Genomic DNA, 21,219 nt, shown 5'->3' on the forward strand with positions numbered 1-21,219 from the left:
ATTAATTTTTACCTTCCACATTTCTCTCCCTAACATGAAATGCAGCTAGGCACTCTAGTTGTAAACCTTATTCATCCTGCATCTAGGATGTGAGGCTAAAACACAGCTCAGACAGATTTTCAAGAACATGGTGCAGTGGAAAAACAGGAGGCACAAAGTAGGCCTGCCATGATCTGGCTCTGTTTCTGCAGCAGCATTTGATCTGCAAATGTAAGTGCTCACTTAGTCTTTTCACAGGTCTTTTATAGCTTTACAACACTAAAGAAAGATTCTAAAGAACCAAGTGTCAGATGTACCAATTTCAAAAGGCAGAAGCATCTACCATTTGCACTAAATATGAGTTTTTCTTCTTCATGAGGCTCCGGCTCCTTGGCTAGTTACAAAACACCCACTCCACACGCAGACAAATACCTGTGGGCCTGCGCACGAGGATTTCTGCCCAGCCCTGCGTCAGCAAAGGGACATATGCAGCTAAATTTGCTTTTTCTTTCTGCAGAGGTGTCTGTGCTGGAGGATTCGTCTTCTCCGTTCGAGGTGCAGGAGCAGGAGGACTCTGTATCCCTTGGGAAGCTGAGCCACTGGGGAAGTGGGAGGCTGAACTGTCTAAGGCACCAACACGCAAGGCATGACCACCTAGCAGAAGCATGAAACAGGAAGGAGAACTGTGTTTAGTTACTATTAAAATTACCTCAGAAATAGTAAGTCTATTAAGTTCCTCTAGCACCCATGCTCACAATACTAGGAACTTAAAAGAACTCTGAAAGTGTTTCTTTTAAACCACAAGGTTAGCTAAATACAGGTGATTCTCACTGCAAAAGCTGAACTCTTAGACAACTGCCAAAGCTTCCTGCGTGGAGAAACAAGCATGAGAAGCACCTCCCGAGGCACCAGCTGCTGCTCCTTGCCCTCTTAAACACAAGACTGCCCCGATTCTCAAATCAGCTGACACCCAAGTCTGCTACTCAGACCCAAGGGCAGCTGGAAAACTCCAGGCTAGGAATTTACCTGACATGGATCTGACTCTGTTGCGAGAGCTCCTGCAAACCTGCTGCCCAGCCTGAGATTCTAGCTTTGCTGGAGCTTCTTTAGTTTGTCTCACTTGTGAAACAGGGTCCGAGCTGTGGAAAAAGAACAGTGTTACTGAGAGAGCAATCAGTCATGCTGGACAAATAAGAGTCCTCTTCAGTTAAGAGGAATGACTAAAAACATTGGGCATAATCATGGTTTAACTGTCTTTGCTAGGTGGTATTTCTAGAAATAGAAGCAAAGCTCACCTTGATTCTGTGCTGCTTTGGAGCTCTCCACAGTCTAGGCCAAGCAGAGACCTTGTCCCCGTTCCAACACTTGTAGTGATGGTCACGAGCTTGTTACCAACCAGCCACGTCTTTGTCCTTCCTCCAGCCAACAGAAACTCGCCCACCGGAGACCTAGAGACACATTTGTATGAACACAGCTCCCAGCCTCCCTAGACCTATGTAGCAGATCCTGCTTTCCTCCCTCTGTCTTTTAAAAGTAAGTCTTTTAACTTACTGCCCCCACTCTGCTCAATGTACACATCATCCATCCGAATAAGGGATGAGCTCATTTTAGTATCAATTGACAGGCCTGGCCTCCTCCTGGGAGGGATTAGCAAGGAAAGGAAACGTCCTTGGTGTGAAGCCAGCTGGCCTCACACTCAGCGTGGTCACCAAGAGGGTGATTCTCACAAGGAACCAGAGCAGAGCACCGCTCAGGGACAGCAGGACACTGGAGCCTACGCAGCATTCAGGGCATCTCCACTTGGATAGCTCCAGGCTGAGGCAAAGGCTGGCTGCCTCCAGTGCAGTTCTCTCATCTAACTTCATATTTATCTGCAAGGAACAGCACAAGAGCCTGGCTCTGCCAGAACCTCGACTGCCTAAGGCATTTTCCACTAAAACAAGGCAAAAGCAGCTCAAACACACACACCTCTGCAATGGCCAGGGACTGACCCCTACCTCTTAGGCACTGCGGTGAAGTTGGAAAAGACGTATCGGGCCATCATATCCAGACAGGTCTCGGTGAGCTCCAGGTGGAGATTTTTTAAATTGTCGTCAGCCTGAGCCATTGAATTTTCATCCGCAGAGCCCAGGCTCGAGCTAGTGATGGATGTTTGTATCCGACTAGAAGAGAATGTTTCCAACTGACAGATCACATTGCAAAACACTTGTCCCTGTCACCCAAAAGACTAAGATGCAGGGCAACCTGCAATACATGCATTGGCCAGAATAGAGAGAGCGCCACACTTAAACCCCAGAATGAAATCAAGATATTTTTGGATCGCCCTCATACTGCGTTTTGTAGATTGTCACTGTAAAATGTAGATTTTACTTCCAGAAATTGAGAAATACTTAAATGTCCATCAAGAGACTAGTGATGTTGGGTGGCTCATGGGCAAGTGCATCAGAGAGCGAGTGGCAGCACCATGCTTTGCATTGGCTAATCTACAGCGAGGACAGGCACCGCGTGGCACAGGCAAGCTGCAGCCCTCCCCAGGCAACCTGTTGCCCATGAGCCATTTATTATAATTCTATGGTTTGCTTTTTTCTCTGTTGCATCCTTCACATATTTTCATCTTTTTTTCCTCCAGACAAGTTCAATCGGTATGTAACACCTCATTAATTGGACATAGAAAAAAAAAATTGCACTCTGAACAGTACATTTGTGCAACAATAGAGAGTAATTCTGCCTTCAAACTCACTGAGTTAGGAATGTAATTTGAAACAATCAATTGCAAGAGCTGGCTGGGCTGCAGTAGTTTTATAAAGACAACTCCTCGTGCCATCGTAATACAGGCTAAGTTGAGGTATGGCCAAATCTTCATGACATGGGAACTTCTTTGTCATGATTAAGGGTAATTATCTGAACTTTCCGTTGCTGCAATTTACATGTAAGTACCAGAGAAGAGAGTCAGTAATACATGAATGGGGACATTAGATAATGAAGTGCTAGAAATATATCCAATTCAGAGATATATCTAATCCAGTCACTTCCGCATCACTCCCCCAAATAAAATATAGTCAAAAGTATATACATAGACAGAAAAACTCTACTGACAGAAGAAAATATATTCCCTATATGTTAAAGCACAAATCCTCAAGTTCAGGTTTTCAACGGACATGTTATAGATAACAAATTAACATTCAAGGGCAGAGATCTTAAAATCTTTAAGAAACTAGCATAAATTTTCACCTTTCATTTGAGCAAATTAATGCCTGTGATCAAAGCTTTCTGTTATCAGCCATGAAAGCAATGGCCTTGTATACATTTCACCCTCCACTGCTCTGCAGAGCAATAAGTTAAGGCTTCATGGGCAGTTACTTTAGACTAAAAACACTTCTGTCAGCTCTCTCTACCTCACAGAACAAGTCCCAAATAAGGGTCAAAAAAATTCCTCAATTTGAGAGGAAGGCTGGCACTTAAGTACATAAGTTTGCAGACTATCAAGACTCTCCTATATCGAGTCACTTCCTAGAATGTCAAAGTTTTAGTGAATTTTTTAAACAAGGATTCTCATTTGCACAGAATGCAACCTTTTTTGGGTTTTTTTTTTTTTTTTTGTTTGTTTGTTTGTTTTCTCTGCAGCTTCTTTACTTTAGAATGGATTTTTTGGCTGCTAAAGCATCAGAGAACAGGGCAAAGCAAACACCCCCAGCCCAGGGGGGGATGTGACAATCCAGCAGCTGGCCCTGGGAAGCCATGGAACATCCACGATGCCTTCCCAAAACCTTGGCTGCAGCTAAGAGCGGATCTTTAACAGCCTAACAAAGTCATGCAAGCACCCCACATGCAAATCCACCCCGTTTCCACCCGCCCTTGCAGGAATATTTCCAAGAGCTGAACTGCTCTTGGATTCTCCCCATTTAAAGTGCCTCTACCTGCGGACCACATGTTCAGACACACTGATGCTGCGGGATCGGAAGGCATCAACTGCAGAGGATTCTTTCAGCTCTTTCACTGGAGGAGAGTTATTCAAGCCTTGCTTTGCATTTTTGGCTAGTCTTAAACTACTAGGTGGAGAAGCACCAAGCCCCAAAAGAGGTCACAGGAAGGGAGGAAATCATTGTAGGGATGTAGGTTGAAAGGTCACAGGCCACAGGGTCAATATTGGGGGATCCCGGAGGGTGATATCAAATGAAACAAATGCCAAAAAAAGGAAAACAAAATTAAAACATACAAACAAGCAGAGCCGAAAGCATTAAAAAAGACAAACCATATTTTGAAAACAAGATTTTAAATGTGCTACAAAACAAATGAAATTAGTACAAGCTAAAACAAAACTAATTGAAATGACAGTTGGAATACTATGCTGTCTGAAAGAAAGGCGAAAGCATCTGAGTGCAAATTTGGCACAAATTTCTCCAGTCTGAGAAGCTTTGCGCATTTCAGGCACCTCTTACGTTACTCTAACCATTTGAGAACAGGTAAAACTCAGCTAGTTCCATCGAGACAAGATCCCAAGCTGGAGCATTCCCAATACTAGAGAGCAGCACATGGCTCTGCGAGACACAGGACTCGGGCAGACCCCTCTGTGCTGCCGGGCTGGCCACGACGTTACACCCTGAGTCACAACCACCTCTCCTGCTAAAGCTCCCGTGGACAGTGAGGGCTGCCCCTTAGTGCAGATCTTGGGGCACGAGAGCAGACTGAGCCCTTCTGAAGGACATTTATCTTTCTTGCACCGTATGGATGGCATGCCAAGAAGATAAATGCCCTTTTGGCTGTTGCTGACTGCGTGATGCTTTTCTGCCAGTCTTATTTCAGGTGCCTTGTGGAAACCCATTTGACTTTCAGGGGGAACAGCATGAAAACATGGAACAGCAATTAACTTCTAAGAGGCACTTTAATTAGGCAAGGTGAAATTCATGCCTATCTAAGTACTAATGAGGACACAACTGCTGGCCCGTCAGCTCATATCAGTGTATAGGAAATGCAAATACTTATTTAACCTGCCTGGTTCTTTCTGAACATGACTTATGAGCAGTCCAGCTTCAGTGAACAGGGTCAGTCCATGCAGGGACCAGAATTTATTTCTCCTTCTCTTCTCCTCCCAGGCATCTCTGACAGATGACATTCTGGCCACAGATGGAGATGTGACCACCGGGAGCACAGGCTTCTCCTGAGATAATCATCTCCACCAACACGATGCCACTCAGAAACCTGGATAATCATCTGCACCTCTTGCACCTTACCTGAAGTACGTGCATGCTTTCCTGAACTTACGAGTTTCAAATAACGATTCCTCAAGCAAAGAAGCAGGTATCTGCTAGAAGCTGCTTCCTCTCTCTCTTCAGCACAAACTCAGTCACATTTAAAGGCAGTGGTGTCACTGCTGCCCTGGCACCTCAGCTGCTGCCTGGGTTCAGCTTACGGTCCCTAACAGGGATTCTGTGCAAAGGGAGCCAACAGCATTCGCAAAAGCAACAGCCTTTTGATACAGTAGTATTCCAACCTGGTTGAATTAAATAGGTTTTGAAGAAAGATCAGTTGAAATTCTAACTTGAGAGACAAGTGGCAAAAAAGCATCTCCTCCAAACTTCTCAATGAAAGCAGAGGGGATGGGATAGATGAAAACACAAAACAGGGTTCACAGCTATAGCACGAGGGCAAGGATGGTGTTTCTTCATTGCAAGATACTCATTGAGCCTTGCAGATAAAGTAGAGGCACTTTCCCCAGCGTTCAAATACCACTGTAGCTTACTGCATATAAACCCTAAAGCAAGTTAAGTGAACCAATTTAGGTAAGCCCTGCAGGTAAAAGGACACTGGAGGCCCCCAGGGAGCTTCCCAGGCAATATTCTCCCATCTCTGCAAACGGTGCTTTGAAATACTGCTGGCAAAGTACATTTTTACTCCGAAAGACAACAGGGCTTTGCGTTAAACTGACAAACTGGTTTCAAGATTCCACACAGGATCAGGCAAGGCAGATAAACAGATACCTCATTCCACTCCCTGTATATTGATGTGGCAGATAACACTACAGAAAAACACAGCTCTGGCTCACTCGGTGCATAGGTGTTGCTAATCACAACAGTTTCTCTGTCAAGCATTTCAATAGTCGTTACAGGTGCACTGTTAAAAGGAGTTAACACTGCCAATACGTATGTAGACGTTCCCTTCTCTCTTACTTCAGCTAGCACCACCCTGATACATATCAACATAAAAAAAAGTTTCAAAAATAAATAAATAGCTAAAATAAAGCCCACACCTTACCTTACCATAAATCTTACATAAGAGCTAGGGATATCCTCCTATGTATTATCACACTGTCAGCTTAGTTTGATTCCAGTGTCTTGCCAGTCTAGGTCAAGGGGTTGGTAAAAGACACACCTAAAGAGGTTTACTTTGCTTGCTTAATTCCACTATCAGATTTTGCATAACTAAACCCAGCCTTCTCCAAAAAAACACAGGGAAGGGTGTGAGCACTAAAACAAGGAACACATGATCCCACTGCATCCAAAATCACTTTACCTTTTCGGCCTCTCATTCAGGCTTGTACTACGAGCCCTGAAACTGTCCTTTTCTGGTGTGTCATCAAAGGAGAGCAGGACATTTGAGCGCAAACCCTGCCAATTCAGACAAACAGGTAACAGTGTCAACAATTAGGACAGAGCTGAAAAACTACAATCACGGGCCAATGCCCCAAAACTCAAATTTAGTTTCAGAAAATAAAAGAAAAAAAAAAAGATGTTGACAAGAAGAATCATGCTGGTTTCAGACAGAACCTCTGCACTGCTAAGACCAGTTTATAAGACATGTTTTTCAGTGTGTGTTATTACGGTTCTGTAGCATCCATTACCTTTGTAATAAAAGGGACAAAGTCCTTCCGGAAGGGAAGGCGACATCGAATGAACCACATAGCTATGACGTGATGGGCGAGGCAAACGATGTACTGGTTAAACCTAGAACAGCAGAAAGGTCTCCACATAGTTCAATGCTGTAATACAAAGGCTTCCTATTCCGGGACTGAACAAGTTGATTTTTCTACCAGGAAATGTAACTGTTAATTTAATAAGCTTAAAAGAAACAAACCTCAGAGGTCGGTACAAATTTTTTCCAAGCTGAGCATAGCCCTCCTTTAGCAAAACACTGAAGATACAGAACGAGCAACATCCCTTAAATAGCAAAATCAAGGAGTATACTAGCTATGAACTCACTTGGAAGGGTTTGTGTACGGCAGGGAGATGGCAAACACGCTGGCATACTGCTCTGCTGCAAAGTTCCTGTAAAGATGAGGCAGCCTCGCTAGAGCTGGAACCGTCCCAGGAGAGAAAACATACACACACAAGAAGAAACAGGTGAAGTCTGGACATCAGCTGTTCACGACCACAACTCACTTTAGTCTAAATTATTTGGTTTCTTCTAATTCAGCAGCTGACATGGAAGTTAACCTCATGCTGTAATTCCACAATAACACTATTTAAGTTAAAAGCAACAAGGCAGGGAGAACAGCTTCATATATTCCATAACTGTACTGCACAACTGCAGTATATAAGCCTGCCTTCTTTTATCCCCCTCCGTGTGTGCAACTGCCTTTAGTAGAAAAACAGTAGCAAACAAGATGATCAAACATTTACATCTCGATGACTGTGCAAGAGCAAGATACCAGAAACAAGAAAACATTAAAATGCATTGCATTGGACTAACACAATAAAAATAACCACATTCAGTCTAAAAATACATTTACAACCACAGAAGATCAAATGTAGATCATTTTAACTTACTTGAAAGAAATTCCAGGAGAGGGATTGCCATATTGGCAGTAGCAGAAATGTGGGTTAATTTGACTATTAAGACAGGAAGCGCTTTTATGATGATATCGGGCATCTCGACGCTGCACACAGAGAGTGCCACAACGCACTGGTTTGCACAGCGATAAATAAGACCGTGTTCCAGGCAATACACTATTTCACGCTAGGAGAGTTAGGAAAAAAATTAAATGTCAGGATACAGTGAGAGCAAATACGTATGTATATAATCCCCTGATTCCACTTAACATTTCAGAATGTCTTGCAAGCCTGTGTGACACACACACACGCACACACTTTTTTACCCAAAATATACTCATGCAGACACTGAAACGCTAAATAGGATACAGGATATCTGCAGCATTAAATCAAAACCCTAAGAGGGATCTTTAGCCAGAATTTTTAGAAATCATTACTTAATTTCCTGATCAAAGCAGAGATGTATCAAATGCCTTTTAAAGAACTTTTGTGTCTTTCTGTTCTATTTTTGTTATGTATATTTTTGTATTTATCAAGGTCTTTCAGCAGAGGGTAAATTCACTTCATAACCTATAAAGGAAACATGCAAACGAAGAATCATGAAAACCAATTAGCCAGGCAGCTAATGCTGCACAAAGCTAACAGAGTATTTTGTTACTCCTTCTACTCAAAAAACAGTAGATGAAACTTTTTGTAGTAGTAGAAGGTGGTGCTACATTGCATTTTAGAATCCTAATTGCCTAGTACGAGGAAATTCTCTGCTATACAGGCTTAGTTCCCATTCCCCCACAGCCCCTTGCTTTTCCTGGTACCTGTTTAGCCTTGTCCAGATAATTATGATAAGATATTAATGCCGTCAGTACTGGAACCACAGCGAGATGCAAATCAGTGCGAGAGAAGCCTTCTGGGGTGCCATGGAGCCTGTCAGTAGTCTTTTTGTCTGTGAGCTGATAAATCACACATTAAGTTAGAATATATCATGCTAAAAATATCCTCTACAATGCAGCTGAACGGCAGTCTAGAATATACTTTAAAATATTTTATAATTTTTGCTATTTACTGATGGTTTACAAGCTAGACGAGTTAGAAGCAGTTTTAGCAATAACATTAAAAGGAATTCCCTTAAACAGTTTTGGACAAAAGTTCTCCAGGATTCCACTCAACTCTGACAGCATCATGTAAACATATAGACAACCTACAGATGGCACCTCAGCAGCCTTTAAGATGCACACAGAGACAGAGCAAACACTTGCTAAACTCCAAAGAGAATCTGAAACCACAAAGCCATCTGTGAAACCTGGTTTCATATCTCTTTGGACATGAAAGAGTACACAGCTTCACAGAGCAGAGAGGCTGGGGAAAGTTTGCTAAAAAGAAAGGCTTAGACATACACAGTAAGATCATTTGCCACCACACCCATGTGTGTTATCGCCAAATATACATTCATGTATGTGTGTGTGCAATTTTATATAAACACAAACATGTATATGAATTGTATATGTATATACACATGCACACAAATACTTATTCTCTCTCCCTCTCTCTATAGTTAAACATCTAAAATTACCCTCACAAAAAGGGGAGGTGAATGAGGACTGACAAACATGCTATTCTTCAAAATACTAGATTGAAATAAAAAAACTCAAGCAACATAAGGATCCGGTGACTTATATATGAGCAGGGCACACAGTATTACCATGTAGCTCAGTGCAGAGGCCAGGAGGTCTATGTTACAAGGAGAGGTTAAGAACAGCACTTTATAGCGGAGGGATTCTGGTAGCTTGTTGAGGACCAACTTCAACACCTTCCAGTCTGTCTCCTGGAAGGAAAGAAAAACATCAGAATGCTTTAAGGTGGAATATTTTCAAATGATTTCTGTTTGATTTGAAAGTAAGACCACTCAAACTTCAGCCAATATGCCATTTTCTAGAGCAGATGCGTGTCTTGCCACAATAGCTACATAAAAAGAACGGTTTTATCCTGCTCTAGATGCAATATTGGCATTGTAAACTTAACAGCAACTGTTATTCAGAACTGACTGGGCTCAGTCACATAGAGGCAGAATTCAACAATCCTACTCAATAGCACAAATTAACTTCCAGACCACAGACACCTCCTCAGAATGTCATAGTGTCCAAAACCAACATGAATGAGCAACTGACATTTACAGTTCATTAGTGACTAAAAATAAATCACTTCCCATTAGAAACACAGAATCCTTCAGGTTGGAAGGGACCTCTAGAAATCAGCCAGTCCAAGCTCCCTGCACAGGCAGGGTCACCTAAAGCAGTGGCACAGGGTGGTGTCCAAGCAGGTTTGGAAGATCTCCAGAGAAGGAGACTCCACAGCCTCTCTGGGCAGCCTGTGCCAGGGCTCTGGCACCCTCACTGTCATTACATTTTTCTTTAAGTTCCTGTGATGCTTCAGTTTGTGCTTTTGATGCTTCAGTTCGTGGTCATTATTATACCAACAGGAAAAGGGTTTCTTCTAGTTTCAACTGTCCTTTCAGAAACAGGAGGACTTTTTTGATCTATGTTGAGCAAATACATTTTTGCCCTTGCCTGTTTCAAAGCAGAGTGCAATAAAAGCCTTGCCTAGTTTCTGAAGAGTTGAGCTGGTGCTCCCACTGGTGGCTGGAAAAATTACGCACAGGTTCTGTCTATGCAGGAGAAATCAAATGGAATAAATTCCTATAAAACATCAACCAGTAAATAACCACCTAGTCTCCAAGATTTCTTAAAATATTTCTTAAAATATCTTGAAATATTTTGGATTGGAATATCTGAAAGTCTTTTTTTTTTTTTTTTTAAGAAAAAAAGATCTACAGTGAATTGTTTTAAAGATACAAGTACATTAGCCAGACCAAAATGTTAACACTTAAACTTCCAGTTCTTAAAGAACTGAGTTTTTAAACTCATTTTAAACTGAGGTATTTCAAGTGTGGATGACAAGAGTCATTGAGAATGGACGCACTTGCTTCAAGCACTGCAGCAGGACACCAAAGACCATGGAGTATGGCAAGTGTCCTATGCGAATGGTGGCATTCTGGGAAGGCACGCTGGGACTTCCTGACGGTGGAGAGAGCGTGCCAGCAGGCTTCTTCTCTGAAGTCCTCTTCTCTGCTTCTCTACACCATGGAAAGGCAGAAAAAAAAGAAGGGAAAAAAAATGAAATGCAAAATCAAGATCAGAATAGCCTATTCCCAATAACCCACTGAGGGACTATTAAACTCTTGCAAGGATGCCGAACATTTTTGAAAAGAGTATTTGCTAAATGCAATGGAAGACCTACACGAAATCACATAGGCAATAAGGGCTGAATCTCACGGCTCCATCCTTGTTAGAAAGCCCAAGACGGTGGAGAGAGTCGGCTCGAAGCATGAGCAGGAAATCAAATACCTGCAATAGAGAAGACAGAAATAACTCAAAACTCAAGTCAGTGGAATGCTTACTCACTTCCCCACCTCCAAAAATCTTGCAGACACAGAGGGCACTTTTTGTTTGCTGTGTTTTTTGGGTGCTGTGACTAGTTCTATAGTTGTAACTTGAAGCCAACACCTTTGGTGTTAGGGTACCCCTGCACACTCCTTCTAGCCAAGACGCATTTAACTGTACTTCTGATGCAACTCACAAACATGTACCTGCAAATGTGGATCTAAAGAACACAATCCCCACCTGCTACCCAAGAATCCGCAGGACAACATGCAGTTCTCCAAGGGGTGCACGGGCTCATACCTGCAATCTGATGCTGCTAGCGACAGGAAGGCTGTAGGCATATATGTAATGGCGCTGGACATGATGAATCAGCATCTCATACACCCTCATCGCATGGCTGGCAGGTAAGCTGTAAAGCTTTGTCTGGGGAGAAACAGAAACACAGTCCAAAGACAGCCTGAAGCCTTATTCAGAAATCTATATCTACACTGAGAATTCAGGCACGCACAGCTCCTAGAAGCAAGATAAAGAGCTGCATTTACACAGAACCTCTCAGACTCCACAGCAACACTGCATGGCTGCAGAGGGCAATGGTCAGATCAGCCACCTCTTCACAAGTGCCTAACTGTATCTCAGGATGTGGCTACCCAAACGTAATAGATGTTATTACAAACTATGAGCCACTCCCCTTGTGCTACAGCTTATGAACAACACCCGACCTCCACATTAACATGAAAATATTTATTGTACAGTGGAAATTAAGAAAGTTAAGCATTTAACAAACATACAGTACCCAAAAAGAAAAGTAGTCACCAAAACAAGAATTAAATACGACATGGATAAATTAGAAGGTAGAACATTTGCTAGCGGAAAATTGTTATCTAGAAAGCCAAATCCAGCAGAAGACTATTGTCAAGAAGACATGTTTAACAGTCTGCAACATTTACCTGAAGAATTATCAGGAGTCCAAGAACTGCTGTCTTGACATCCTCTAAAGAAGCTGAATACGATAGTAAGTCCCTCTCTTCCAGTTCAGAGGGAGATGAGAGAGAATGTACAGCCACCTTTTAAAAACAAAGGTAACATATATTTTAAATTTCCATGTCAGCTTTTTTTTTTTTAATCCCATCCTAGGAGGTCAGACAAGATCAAAAAACACCCTTCGATCCTTGCTGGAAAACCTGCAAGCACTGCTGGGTACCTTGTATGTGCACTGATGGGGTTCCTAAGCTTCCTCCCACCCTGCAAGCCAGGCCTGCAGCTGAGGAAGCCCAGACATCTTTCATTATCCCACTGGACCGTGTGAGCCCCAACATTCACGGGTTAGACCCTCTCCGCCACTGCAAAATGTGACAAAAGCTGCAGCAATTAATGGTTGATCAAGCTGGGCCTCACCTTTTCTATGATATCAAGCAAGCTGTTGAAGTGATGTGTGTTGCAGCCTTCAGCCAGGTCTACAAGCAGCTGAGTGGCCAGTTTTCGGACCTGATGGTCTTTATCCTCTGGAATGTGGGCCAGCTGAGAGATCACAACCAAGTTAATCAGCTCCTCCTGCAAGAGAACAGACCTTGATAAGTCTTGGCATTTTGCTAACAGTTATTAATGAGCACATAAGACAGACAAATAGCTACAAATGAAAAAAAAACTGATATTCCCTTCCCCAGCTAACCAATTTCTTGATCCGTCCTCTTCAATCTAGCTGAGTATTTTTGTATGTCATGTGCACAAATATTTTTAAATTCTGATGTAATGTTTTGGTTTTCATCTGCCCTACACACTTTAAAAAACAGGCTTTTATAGGCTGCTCACAAAGGGTTTATAAGGGTTTTTTTTTTCTTGAAAGAGACAGAAAACATGAGAATGCAACATGTTTTCAAAAGTCTTCAAGAAACCAATAAATAGCTCTGCCGCCTCCTGGCACACTCTGGGTACAGTGCAAGGAGCTGCAGATGCCCCCGGGGCTCACGAGCTGCTCCTCTCTGAGGCAGCTTCCATCCTGCCTTGCAGTTTAACCAAGTCAATCTGCTCATTTCAGACTGGGCTCTGACCTCACATTTTCACAAACAAAGCTTTTAAAAAAGCTTTTGCATCTGTCACCTCAACTTCCTATTCTCCCTCTACAGGTAACACACACCTTTCCTAGCTAAGGACAGCTGAAAGGCAGACCATTCTGCAAAGATCCCACAGTAACTTTGCTTTATTCAGCTTTTAAAACATAGTTTGGACTGTTCTTCAAGTGTGTCAGCAAGAATTGAAGCACACTATAGACAAGCTCCATCAAAGCCTTTGAAATCTCACACATAATCATTAGAAAGGGATCAATACACACCTCATAGAACTGTCTGTTAATACTCAGGACAAAGGACAAAACATCCAGAACTTTAATACGAACAGCACTACGACTTTCATTCCTGAAATGAAAAAAACAAATTAAAGTCATATAAAAATGCTACACTTTATTTTTGTATGTTGAAGCAGAAGAATAGTTTTTAGGAGCGCTAACTGAAAAATGGATATCACTTTTCACTATGTAACCAAATATAGGCCTGATGCTTAATAGGAAGCTGTTGTTTGGTGTGCAAAAAGCACAATGCAGCACATAACAGCAAAAGTTAGCCAGAACAGTATCATCCAATGGAAATTAAAAAAAAAGGAAGAATAAAAAAACTCTTTGGAATTTTTTCTTCTCTTAAAACTAAATGCTTTCATATACTGTGCCCTAGAACTACTACACTTCTTAACAGTCATTACTAACATTGGAACTTCAGAGAAAATAAAGTTATTTAACATGGAATGGTGGTAAGAAACATTTGAAAAGGTCTTGTGTTCATAAAGTTCTGATTTCTTACCTGAAGAATCTCTCCATTAACATCTGCAGGTTGTGAATCCAGCCATCTTTGGCAGGATGAATGGACTGAGCTCTGTATGTTATCAAGTTTAATACAGAAGATTCCTGTTATGGAAACATTAAGAAATGCTTTTAGTATATAAGCAAATACAATATAGTCAATTCCTTCCCCTCCCTCTGAGGTCAAGACTCATGCAGATGGTATATCTTTGCTTTGTTTTTCTAACCACTTGCTATTTTAGGACTCTCAACTTTAAAGTAGGTAACAAAACAGTTGCAACTTTCAATAAAGGGCAAAGATAATAAGGAAATTCTTACCGGTCTTTGATCAGCACATCTTTCCACCAGCTCAAAAAATCTCTCTTCAGAGCCATGAAATTCATTCTGGTCACACAGTTCTTCTACTGTAGTCAAAAGATCGTGTACAATGGACTTAAGATCTTGGCTCTCTAGACTCTGCAACAGAGACAAAAACATTTATGACAGGGTATTTTGACTGGAAGAATGTCAAAATAGGCTCAACACTCACCTGCAGCTGTTGGAGTAATCGCTCCATGATGTCCAAAAGGATATCCCATGTTACAGCTTGCAGCTCCTTCCCATACTTCTTTATTAGACGTGTTATGGACAGAACTATCTCATAAGATACAACTGCATTGGGACACGTCATAGCCTGGAACACAAAGTGCTTCAGTTAATTAACAATTGGAAAAAAAGTGTCCAGAAATGCTCTTGAATTCAAATGAAACATATCTTGTTCTTTAGGAAGAATGTTCTTCTTTCACACTGAGACTTTTTTTTTCCTCTCACATTTGTGTACTACACACTAGAAAGACACATTTTCTTTTGCTTCTTTTTTAAAGCTAATGCATCCACAACACAGATATTTTATTTAGAGATGTGACAGATATTTTATTTAGAAATGTGGGGCGATGGGAATGCAGATTTTACTCTTTGGCCTAGGTATTCCATAAGGAAGTCTCAGCTCTAAACCTCATCTTTTAGTTGCTTCATTGTTTTTTCCTACGCTTCAGCCAGCATACCCAGAGAGACAAGTATCTCCCTGGTGTCGGGGACCTCCTTTTCGCTATAGATTTGTACAGGTCCAAATCAAGATTGTCCCTTCCAATCCTACCTTGAGGAATGAAGGCAGCACTGACGTTGGGGAATTCTTGAGTGAACTGAGTCGATGAGCACCCCACAGGGCCATCCCAACAAAGAACACAGCTCCTCGCAGCAGTGCTGCGTCTGCCATGTAAGCTCTACGAGCAGATGGAAAGAAAGTCTTAGGCTACACAAAGGATATTTTAGCATAAAATACTCAATAGAAATATGTTCTGTCACAATTGCCAGCTGTTACATATCATGGCATTGGGGAGCAATTTACAAATATTAAAAGCACAAAAACACTTAGTATGACTTAATATTTAAATGAAGGAGATTTAAATATGGAAAAGCTCAAAAAAGGAGATATTTGGCAGCCTGCCTATGGAGAGAGCTTCAGACTGCTCTTCTGAAGTCAGTGATTCCCTATCTACTCCAACAGGACCTGTACCAAGTTCCTTGATTTTGTCAGAAACTGCTTCCTTACCTGTCTTCCATGATCCTGCACATGTTGTAGATGGCACTGTGTCCCAAATGGGTTCCCAAAAGGTTGCGCATGAGCTGTAAATTCAAAGAGAACACTTTAATATCCAGTTGTTAAAAACTCATTACCTTAAATATGCATTCAGCTGGCCAGCCATGCCTGTCTACGGTAAAGTAAATGTGCCCAGCCAATTCCATGCCACAACAGAAGCAGCAGCCTGTCCACATGAGCTGAGAGGAAAGTGCAGATAAACTGCGTGGAAATGGCAGAGCTTGCACTACCAATACACTGACCCTTTAAGCACTCCAAGCAATGATTAATTTATACTTAAAACCAAACAAATTTATGCCAAATGTTCACAGGCACATCTGAGACAACTTCTAGGCTAAAGGAGTAATCTCATCGAGAAACAGAGCTACAGTAAAGTCCTGACCTTCCAGCACGGCTCACAGAGTTCCTTCACATTGATGGTGCGGCACAAGGTGATGATAAACACGGGCAGGTTCTCCGATGGCAAACAGTTGTAGCAAACAACTGCATCCAGGACTTGCAAGGAAATCTTTGGGAAATAGAAAGACAGAGTGGTTGTGGCCTCTCTTGTACCACAGCATGTGAAACACTAACCTGACACATGCAGGAAATTTTCTGGAAGTCAAAAGGGATACAAGTACTTTTTTTTCAGTCATTATAGGATGGCAAACAAAACATAAGGGAATCAATTTTTAACAGTGCTTGTATCAAATTAGCCATATTCCATTTGTTTTAGAACAAAATTACTATTTACATATGAGACACAATAGCTCATAAAATGTTGTACTAATGCCTTCATAAAACAAACAAACTGGAAGGGAGTTCAATCATCTCATTTTGTTTTAACAGCCAGAATTTCAAAGAATTTCAGAAATCTCTAAAGTACTAAGACACTCAAATTACTGACCTCTATGTCCACCGAGGATGATGTCTGAATGCACAACAGGCATATCTTGCTGTTAGGAAAGAACATTTATTTATAACTGTTTTCTGAATAAGATTTTAAGCAAATTACAAACAAGATAAAAAACAGACAACAAAATGAGCACATTACTTTTCTTATCATTCCGTTATTGTGGCTTTGTTGATAATATTCCTAGGGACATCAAATACTACAACCTCTTTTATAACCAATTACCTTAAATTCACACTTAAATGATGTCTCAGTTTACCTATGTTGACAGAGTAACAGATGGATAATTCTTTGCAAGACTAACCAGTGCAGTCATATTCATGACACGGATAGGAAAAGTATGAACAATTAAACAAAAACAGATTAGAACACTGTAGAAACCAAGAAAACTTTTTTTCCAGTGATCAGCTCTCTACTAATGATTAGGCCGGGGAATATCTTGGCCCAAAGCATTTCAGAACACTCCTCCAGAAAAAACAAACAAGCACGACACTGGAGGGGGGCCAACTCTAAGCCAGACTGACTTTCCAGAAACAAGGTTTTCCTTTTGGTATTTCTGCTTTTTCAGTTTTCGACTTAGAGAGCAAGAGGTTGTAATTCTGTTTTGTTTTGCTTTGTTTTCCCCCAGGATAAGTATCATTGTGTTACAGAGATGACAAAACCTGATTTTTAAACTTCTTTTTTAGTCTGGTCATACCATTTTCATTTAGATCATAGATGTAAGAAGGTTCAAAATTTGGCTGTCCATTTGAAAGTCAATTCACTGTTACAGAAACAGCAAAGAAACAAGGATCAAAATCCTGCTTCTTCATCTGGGGGTATTAAAACAGAGAGCAGTAGTAAAATCACAAAGAAAAATCAGGTCTGATCTGAAATGCAAGAGATCCAGATCAGCTGAAAAATATTCCATTATCTTCATATTCATTTATAACTGTATACTGCAGTTTACCAAGAGTAAGAATGTAAGGGTTTAAGAACTTACTGGACCATGTCAGCTACATAGTCTTCCAGATAGCAGCTGTTGAATTTCACCAAGTTCACTAAAACCAGAAGGAATTCAGAAGACAAGCCAACATCCATCCACTGCAGTACAAAGTCAGCTAAAGGAGGAAACCAAGGTGTTACTATATGCTTTTTACCCAGCAGCATTATCACTGTTCATTTCTATTCTCAGGGCCAGCCTGTCGCCTGATTTGTTAAAATCAAGAGGGGTAGAGTTGATACGAACCCAATTCTTCCTCCAAGTAGGTTATGTATCGTCCATTCTCTGTGAGAGCTTTGAACACTTCAAGTCGTTCATGTAAATCTTCATTGGATGGATAGTCCTTAATCACCTTAAAAAAGTGCGCTCTGAGGATCCCTAATCTCTCCCCCTTTAAAAAAGAGACAAACAACTGTGTAATTAAGCAAAAAGGCCTAGACCAAATCACTGCCTGTAATAGTGATTTAGAATTTCATGCTTGAAATTCTTCTTCCTGCAGGCTGTGAAAGTCTCCTGGGGTACCTCCACTTCTACTGGCTACTGACACCGGCTCAGCTCTTTTCTATACGTTCTGTTTATTTCCCTGTACTCAGGGCATTTCATTTAACACCGCACAGACAGCACCCAATACGCATGCAATTCAAGGGAAGTGTGACAAAAATCTTTGCCAGGAGAGCGTTAAGGAAAAATAGGGGAATGAATGTCTGCTCTTTTCCTATGCATCTATGCATCCCTAATTTGCAGGATTCTAGGAATCTTGATCTGCTACAGTGGGACATTTGAATAGCACACTATGAAACTTTAAGAATTTATAGCATGCGAGGCTGGGAGAGCATCATGTACAGAACTTCTTGCACATCTGACATACTGAAACATGAAATCGTGTTGCAGACCAGGATTGATGCATCTGGGGAAGCATCATATAAAATTTACTTGCTAGGCCGGAATTTAAACTCAATACATTTCCTCTTTAAGGAGAGCATTCCCAGTCCCCACACTCTCCCTCTCCCAAAAAGCTTTTCTTGCACTATGACTTAGCTTAAAGGCTGCCTCATACCATTTATTCAGGACAATCAAAAAAAGATACAGGGAAAACTGCAGAAAAGAGGAAGCCAAAACTTTTCACAATCGTACTCTGCACAAACTTGGTTTAAGAAAGGTCTTCTACAGATTTTTTTTTTTACCTGTCCTTGAATTATTGACTTTAGCAGATGAAGAACAGCATGTCTGGCTTCAGCTGGGCGCTCTGGCTGCAGCATATCAGCTACCACTTTCCATATTGCTTCCACTGCATGCTGAAAACAACCACAGGAGAAGGACAATAGCAGGAAAACTAAGCTGCTTCCAGAGTGTTTACCTGGTCAGTCATTAATTACGGCAAGTAAATGAACAAGATCTCCAGGAATTTTATGCGCAGAATTCTCTTTTCTGACAGATGCTCCTACCTTACCTGTTGTAGGCTCAGATGAACCATGCACGACGTAGCAAATCCTGGCCTAGGCTGTAACTCACACCCTCGTAACTCAAGTTCTTCATTTACACCCCTATTTCAGTGCAAACACAATCTCATTTAAAACTTGAGTCAGAAGTACTTGCTAGAAAACTTCACCACACAACGCGACCACGTGTAAGTTTATTCACAGGTCAGAAAGAGCTAGTGACCATCATCTTTACAGGACTAAAAGCATCTCCTAGGAAGTGTCCAGAACAGGTCTGAACATTCACAACATTGTCCCGTTTAGTTCAGGAAGCTGGTCAGCTACATCCTCTCTGTTCCACCTTGAAACACTGGACAAGACCAATTTCTTTGGCACAGGGACTTCTATAGGCTTGGACTGCACAGAATGCAGCTTCTTGGTTAACCATTTTCAAGAGGCAGCCTAAGTGATATGAGTTTTCTACAACAAACCAAGAACTGCTGCTTAAAATATTTTAATCCTCCAAATATTCACTGAATACATTAAAACTTACCTCTTCGATTTTTTTGGTTTTTGCCACTTCACAGATTTGTCCAATTGCTCGTATCCTATTACTCAGTCCACATTCTATGCTCAGTTCCTGGAAAGAAATGAGTAACTTAACACTTCATATTATTAGAAACACTTTTACCCATTTCTCAAAGGGGATCATGAGCCACTGCAACATTAACTACATGTTTGTCCAAACTGACCTAACTGTCAGTCATTACTGGAACTGTTCGGGAATTTCTCCAAGAAAATGTCTTTCCATTAGCAAAAGATGACTTGTGAAATCTGGAACTTCCACAGAACTGGAGTCAAGCAGCTTTTCACATCCAGGACAGCAATTCTGTTCGTGGAAAATTGCACTTTCTTCAGAAAACCAGTAACTCTGGTGGTGGCACTTGCCCAGCACACGTGAGACGAAGGAGGGACCTAAATCTGGCTCTGCGCTCTCCAGCTCACACTTGGGTCCTCCAGCACAGACAGGAAAGGATTTGTGTTTTTTTCTCCCTGATGTGTTTTTTCCTCCCTGGGTGCAAACTATGTTTACAGACTTGCTGGACCAATTATTGGATTTTTTTTTTATTAAAACTGTGACTTTTCCTGGAAATGGACCGCTGTTACCAGCCTGCCCCAACCACCACCACAAAGACTTCACTGAGCAAGCTCGGGCTATAAAACTAGAGTCAAGGAACCGTGACCAAGGAACACTCTGAGGAAACACCCTGCACACCCAGGGAATAGATGACAATACCCCTCAAATACCTCAAAACTATCCAAACACTGAATAATTAGAATGCAGCAGCCTCCCTTCACAGCACCTAAGCGTTACATACATTTTACTAGATAATGAACTGAGCAGTAAGGAAAATTAACAGCAAGTTCAGAGATGGAATGAATGCAAAACTGAAACGAATGAGCAGGTTCTTCTTGCAGCAGTGGTAGCCCCTCCATCCCTCCCTTTGCAGCTGCACCAAACCCCCCACCAGCTTTGCTGCGACTGCTTCTCGCACCTTGAGAATCTCCGCAGTGATGACGAACTCCGTCTGCTTCCCCTCCGACGATTTCGAACTTCCCCGAGACGTTCCCAGCCCCAAGAGATTCCTGAACTTCTCCTTCAGGCCGGAATCCTTGCTCTGTGGCTTTGCCATTGCTGACGAGGAGGCACCGCGGAGTCCCTGTAAATACAGAGCAGTTACTGCTGGGGAGGCCACGCAAAAACTTTAGGCAGAAAGGCACCAGCGAGAGGCTTCCCAAGGCGGCCCTGCAGACAGCTCTGCCCCTCGGGCCCCGGTGACGCGGCCACGCTCGGTGACACGGCCACGGCCGCGCTCCCCCACGCCACAGGACGCCGCCGCCCCCGGCTGAGCGCCGCACTGCCCAGGGACACAGAGACCTGCCCCCGGCCCAGGAAGCACCACGGACACCCCCTCTTCCCAAACACCCCGGGGGGGCATCATAGCCCCCCCTTCCTTATCCCTGGGACACCACAGACCCACCCCAGCCCCCCCAGGGGTCTTCACGGCCCCCTCCTCACCCCTAAGCGAGGGGGTGTGTGTGACACTTCAGCAAACAACCTGAGGGGCATCACAGCCCCCTCCCCTATCCCTAGGGACACCACAGAACCCCCCTAACATCCCGGGGGGGCATCACAGCCCCCTCCCCTACCCCTAGGGACACTGCAGACCTTCCCACTGCCCCCAGCAGACCCCACAGAC

The 21,219-nt window shown here is 42.3% G+C and overlaps 1 protein-coding gene across 6 annotated transcripts in view; it reads right to left on the reverse strand.

The window, feature by feature from the left end:
- TSC2 (TSC complex subunit 2) overlaps positions 1-20,679 on the reverse strand; it is a 31,597-nt gene extending 10,918 nt beyond the window's left edge. For 2 of the 6 annotated variants that reach the window (XM_026054032.1, XM_026054029.1), the window contains exons 1-29: positions 20,515-20,665; positions 19,512-19,598; positions 18,725-18,835; positions 17,787-17,931; positions 17,541-17,658; positions 16,553-16,601; positions 16,049-16,174; positions 15,619-15,692; positions 15,163-15,289; positions 14,557-14,700; positions 14,346-14,483; positions 14,029-14,132; positions 13,509-13,590; positions 12,575-12,730; positions 12,127-12,243; positions 11,480-11,602; positions 11,037-11,143; positions 10,719-10,872; positions 9,442-9,564; positions 8,558-8,692; positions 7,743-7,932; positions 7,176-7,269; positions 6,818-6,920; positions 6,490-6,584; positions 3,897-4,025; positions 1,977-2,141; positions 1,275-1,427; positions 1,006-1,118; positions 412-633 (exon numbers count right to left, since the gene is read on the reverse strand). In XM_026054032.1, coding sequence (XP_025909817.1) covers positions 412-633; positions 1,006-1,118; positions 1,275-1,427; positions 1,977-2,141; positions 3,897-4,025; positions 6,490-6,584; positions 6,818-6,920; positions 7,176-7,269; positions 7,743-7,932; positions 8,558-8,692; positions 9,442-9,564; positions 10,719-10,872; positions 11,037-11,143; positions 11,480-11,602; positions 12,127-12,243; positions 12,575-12,730; positions 13,509-13,590; positions 14,029-14,132; positions 14,346-14,483; positions 14,557-14,700; positions 15,163-15,289; positions 15,619-15,692; positions 16,049-16,174; positions 16,553-16,601; positions 17,541-17,658; positions 17,787-17,931; positions 18,725-18,835; positions 19,512-19,598; positions 20,515-20,652 — 3,622 coding nt within the window. In that variant the 5' untranslated portion in view covers positions 20,653-20,665. Of the gene's footprint in view, positions 1-411; positions 634-1,005; positions 1,119-1,274; positions 1,428-1,976; positions 2,142-3,896; positions 4,029-6,489; positions 6,585-6,817; positions 6,921-7,175; positions 7,270-7,742; positions 7,933-8,557; positions 8,693-9,441; positions 9,565-10,718; positions 10,873-11,036; positions 11,144-11,479; positions 11,603-12,126; positions 12,244-12,574; positions 12,731-13,508; positions 13,591-14,028; positions 14,133-14,345; positions 14,484-14,556; positions 14,701-15,162; positions 15,290-15,618; positions 15,693-16,048; positions 16,175-16,552; positions 16,602-17,540; positions 17,659-17,786; positions 17,932-18,724; positions 18,836-19,511; positions 19,599-20,514 lie in introns of all 6 variants that reach the window. The other 4 variants (XM_026054034.1, XM_026054031.1, XM_026054035.1 and 1 more) reach the window with 4 other exon arrangements.
- Positions 20,680-21,219: the final 540 nt, after the last annotated feature.

Source organism: Nothoprocta perdicaria, unplaced genomic scaffold, assembly GCF_003342845.1.
Source record: "Nothoprocta perdicaria isolate Ctin4 unplaced genomic scaffold, notPer1 scaffold_12, whole genome shotgun sequence".
Taxonomy (NCBI): Eukaryota; Metazoa; Chordata; class Aves; order Tinamiformes; family Tinamidae; genus Nothoprocta; species Nothoprocta perdicaria.